The following is a 5,159-nucleotide window of genomic DNA, read 5'->3' as shown; positions in this document are numbered from 1 at the left end:
AAATATGAGTTTCTTTTTAACCAAATTACCACAAAAAATGGATTGGATTCCATAAAAAGCTCTTTGCAAACACAACTGATCACTTTCATTCCTCTGATCTTAACTATTAGTCAAAATGATTCATAAGTTCTGCTTTTTTGACTCAATTATCAGGTCCAATTCTATATAAATGAGGGTTATTGACCATGAATTCCAAAGAGTACTGTAAAACTAGTGGTAGTAAGGTGGTGTTAGTGAAAACTAAAAAAAAAAAAGACTGAAAAAGTGACAAAAATTTCAAATATTTGTCCGTTTTTTAACCCAGGAGGACAACACGGGGGTCACTGTGTTCACCAATGCATGCTTCTTAACTAAACACCTTTCTAAAAACTATCAGTAGAGACGTGGCGTTCACTGACCTGTCGACTCCTCCGAGCAACGAGCAGAGGTCTGCACTGAGAACAGCCGGCAGCATGTCGTACCTGCGGTCCGCCAGGTAGTACGTCGTAGCCCTTAAAAAAAGACACAGAAGAAGAATAAAGTCAAGGGAATGGCAGTTGTATCATCTTTCCAACCAGTAGCCACAGTTTAAATAAGAGGCATCATGGAAAAAAAAAAACTAATTTCCTCGTGTGTAGCTAAATAGTCCGAGTTTGGTCGCCTGGTTTTTCTACCTCCTATGGGGGGGGGGGGGGTCACCAGAAGCCTCACGATACGATATCATCACGATACTTACTTATCAATCACGATATTATTGCAATTTTTACAATTTTTAACCTTTTTCTCCCAACTTCTGATTTTTCCCGATTTCAAATGACGTCCTCAAAAGGAAACTTTGTCAACATCTGATTTATCTAAAAAGACACATTTACATCTATTTGTTCATATCGCTTCAATTGTATCGCTGCAAAATGGGTATTTATTACCAAAAGGACCAATAGTAATGCTTTCTCATTAGGGCTGCACCATATGAAGAAATGATCTTATTGCGATTAATTTGGCTGATATGATTCTCGAAATTGGAGGGAATAGAACAGAATAGAACGCCTTTATTGTCATTATACACAAGTGCAGTACCTGTGGAATGAGATTGAAGCAACCCCTTTACAGTGTTGACACAAAATATAAAAATATAAGATATAAGAATATAAAATATCAAAATATAAAGTATAGGTAGTGCAGAGAAAAAAGAGAGGGGGGGGACCTGGTTCACAGTCCTGAGTCCGGAGAGCAACTGTATACATATATACAATAGCTTTGAATACACATTGTGTGAAAAGTAGATTAAATAAAAGTATTAAAAAATAATGAATATTGCATTGTATGAAATTTCATAGATTCCAGTGTCCTTTAAGGTATTATATAACAGTGTTGCACAGTCGGAGGTAAGAAGAAAGTCCGGGATACAAAATTGACCATTTTTGTATCATTATTCTCATTTTCATTGAGAAAACTTAAAATCTTAAAAAGTAAAATGTTTATTTTGTGATTTTTACGAGGATCTGTACAAAAAAAAAGATTTTTTTCTTCAGTCCGTGGAATATTATTTGTATACTGGGACGTTTCTGCAGCGCCACAACACTTCATTCAGAATGCTTTGACACACAGTTTGCCTTCAACAAAAATGGGGTCCCCCACCCGCAATATTATGCCCCCCCCCCCTGCAATTTGTATATTGCAGTACATATTGTAAGTTTGATAAAATTGTGATTAATTGTGCAGCCCTATATCTCATGCTTTAATAAATAGGAATAAGAATAATAAATAAGTAATGTCTTACACTGCAGAGAGAAGATTAAAACCACACTTGAAAACCTAAAAGAACAACAAAAAAACACTAAAATGTGAAGAAGTAAACTTTACTACTGTGACTGATTTGCTGCCCTGCATAGCGCCAAAAGTTCTGCTGTCCATCTTAACTCTGATGAAGACGCAGTAGTGCAGTAATGTTAATGTAATGTTAATGTAATGTTGACATTATGAAAGACTTCAGATGAATCACTGTACTCCAGGGACTCTTCCCCCTTAAACCCTTTTCCCTGTTGTGTCTGTAAGTCCCTGTTTGTGATGACTGTTGCTTTGTATCTGTGTGTGTTGTTATGTATTTGGAAGCAGACATTCAGGCCTCTTTGTACTTCTGCCTTGAAAACGTCTTCCATGTTACACCTACACTATAATCCAACTGGTTCCTTATACAAGCTGTGTAAAACGAAATAAAGCCAAATTATCCTATTTCCCATCACGCTGCCATCTTTTAATTTTGAAGCCAGGGTCTACATAGTGCAGTGGGGATCAAGCAATGGAGCCGCTGTGACATAGTCCCGCCCATGCACCCTCTCGACCAATCACGACTGAAGTAAAGCTGTCAATCATGATGTTTCATCCTGGCTTTTTTGCGGCAAATAACTAATAAAAACCTAAACATATCAGAAAAATGATCACATGAACAAACAAACAGCGTGGCCGGACCTACCTACAATACAGGGACGTGCACAGGTTCGGGCATTTCTATTTTTTTTTTTGCTGTTGTGGCTGCATTATTAAGATAATACGCCAATCATAACTAAAGTTAAATCAAATTAAATTGCTATATATGATCCAATCTTGCACTCAGCTATGCCCTCTGCCCCCCCCAGTCACGTGACTTTGTTTATATTCTCACAGAGAGCACCGCAAATGAAAGAGGGAAAGCCACGTTTTAAAGTTATGGAGTTTACCCAAACAGTCTTTGCACCAGCCCCTTGATTTCCTCACCTGGACCGTGCTTCCAGGTCAGTGAGTGAGCCCTCGGTGACGAAGTGGGTGACATCGGCGATGTGGACCCCGAGCTCCAGCTGCCCGCCCGGGAGCCTGCGCACCGACAGCGTGTCGTCTACGTCTTCGCAGCCCCGAGGGTCGATGCTGAAGACCAGGTGGCTCTCCCTGAGGTCCCGCCGCCTCGCCACCTCGGCAGGATCCATCGTCCACGGCCTTTCCGGAGAGTTGACCGGCATCTCCCTCAGCTGAGGACACAATCACAGACGGAAGACACACAGTTACATAAGGGCAGCAGCTGTGCATCACTTCGGCCTAAGTGAAGGGACATGTATGAGTTACGGGTGTCACGGTTCTCCAAATCCACGGTTCAGTTCCATTACATTTTTGATTTAACCCTCACGTTGTCCTCGGGTCAAACTGACCCGTTTTCCTATATCAATGTTCTTTTTAACTCCCCAAAATAACATGATTGATTCCACCCAACGCTCTTTGGCAAGTACACATCTCTACTTTCATTAATTTTGGGGCGTCTTATTCAATTTTATAGCATTTGAAAAACAAATTGAAGTGGTTTTGAAATAGTATTGAGTAAAAGTTGACATATTCCAGTCTGTGACTATCATCAACATCCATTCCTTTAATTTTACTCTTAATATTTCCTAATTCCTTCTTTTCTAACTCAAACATTAGGAATAATTTCCTATAAATGAGGTTTATTGACCGTAAATTCCCAAAATAACTGTAACACTAAAGTTAATAAATTAGTGTTACATAGTGTTGAAAAAGTGAAAAAAGGGACAAACATTGATAAAAAGAGTAACAAAAGTGTTGATGTTGACGATGGATTAATAAAGAGAAGTCCAAGGTGACCCAAAGGTCAACACAAGGGTATTAAGCTCGACTGCACAGTTCAATCCTGTTTAAGAGAAAAGGAAGTGCAGATTGTTGATGCATTAATGATGTAAGTCAATATGAGTTTATCCTAAGATGAGGGTTCGTTAGATGTGCGTGTGGTTTAATGTCACGCGGCTTTCTGTCTGACCTGTGCGTCTGAGAAGGGAGGCACGTGGATGCAGTTCTCTACGAGGATGGTCTGGACCTCCGTCTCCAGCTCTCCAGCCCGGCCCAGCACCCGCACACTGTGGCCGTTGGGATACTGCGACGTGCTCTCCCACGAATCGATGCGCACCACCACTCTGTGGTCCTGGGTGGGAGAAGACAAGGGACAACATACACGACATGGGAGGTTTTTATACATTTCATCATTTACTCTTATGTTTAACTGATTGGAAATGTTAGAAATCTCAGTCTATGGAGACTACAATCATTTTAAATGTCCCTAGACTGCAGGGACACATCCATTAACTTTACTTTCTCTTTTGTTTATTCTTACAATAAAAAAAACTATTCCCTGACTAAACTAAACTGAAATAATAAAAATAACATAATCACGCAAGTTTCTGACTGAGTGTATTAATCCGCAGCCCCTTGAAGGCAGAGCAGACCTGCAGAGCATCGGCCTGCTGGGTGCTGATGCGGATCTTGGGGATGCGACGGTCCCAGGGCACGGCCAGGATGCGCTGGGAGTTCCTGCTCTGGGGCTGGGGCCCCTCCCTGGGGGGGAAAGTGACCACATAGTCCCTCCAGTTCCTCTGCAGGATCCCCACAACACGGCCTGTGGATTTTAATATCAGACATGAGTAAAAAGACACTTGAGTTATAATATTTTATGTATTTTAGTGTCTAAAATATACTTTATTTTACAGACATTTGCAAATATAACAATGTCACAGTGTAACTACCTTGCCTAAAATTAATCTTAAAAATGGTTATCTTAATAAATTGCTCTGAACAATGCCTACTCTCATAGTAAATTACCTTAACATGTACTGTCTGGGGGCCAAAATGTGTCTGGATGGAAGGCCACGGGCCAAAAATAAAATGTTGAATACTGAATAGTACTGTAATTCTTGCCTTTCTCCGTAGACACAGCGTTTGTGTTATGTAATTTAAATGGGAAATTTACCAGCACTGTGCTTTATATTGGCGTTAAGCTCCGATTATATACTTTTTAACTGCACAAAATTACAAGCTATTACAGCTCTCCCCTTCCTTTGTCTGACTCTCTGGCTCTTGGACCCCAAGTGTTATTCCCAAAGGGGAGGTCTCTAGACAAAAGTGATGTGATGTGTTTGTGTGCTTATTCGTTATCTTTCAGTTGGAATGTGACTGAAATGTTCAGGAAAAGCTCAGTGGGCTGTAAAAGTGGGACTGAAACCAGACTCAGGAAGCGTCCCTAACAATCAATTCTGCTTCTGACACATTAAGGAGAATGTACCAGAACATCTTATGTTACAGAACAAAGTATTGCAAAACAACTCAATGCAACAAACAACAAACAACAAACTATATACTTATAACAA

At 40.2% G+C, this 5,159-nt stretch overlaps 1 protein-coding gene across 2 annotated transcripts in view; it reads right to left on the bottom strand.

Moving 5' to 3' along the window:
• Positions 1-5,159, bottom strand: part of dis3l (DIS3 like exosome 3'-5' exoribonuclease) — a 27,091-nt gene that overhangs the window by 10,090 nt on the left and 11,842 nt on the right. For both annotated transcript variants that reach the window (XM_032510695.1, XM_032510696.1), the window contains exons 8-11: positions 4,242-4,411; positions 3,779-3,940; positions 2,734-2,981; positions 399-491 (exon numbers count right to left, since the gene is read on the bottom strand). In XM_032510695.1, the coding sequence (XP_032366586.1) occupies positions 399-491; positions 2,734-2,981; positions 3,779-3,940; positions 4,242-4,411 (673 nt within the window). The remainder of the gene's footprint in view (positions 1-398; positions 492-2,733; positions 2,982-3,778; positions 3,941-4,241; positions 4,412-5,159) is intronic.

The sequence above is a fragment of the Etheostoma spectabile genome, unplaced genomic scaffold, assembly GCF_008692095.1.
Source record: "Etheostoma spectabile isolate EspeVRDwgs_2016 unplaced genomic scaffold, UIUC_Espe_1.0 scaffold270, whole genome shotgun sequence".
In the NCBI taxonomy this organism is placed as follows: Eukaryota; Metazoa; Chordata; class Actinopteri; order Perciformes; family Percidae; genus Etheostoma; species Etheostoma spectabile.
This window is presented reverse-complemented; position numbering and strand designations above follow the sequence as displayed.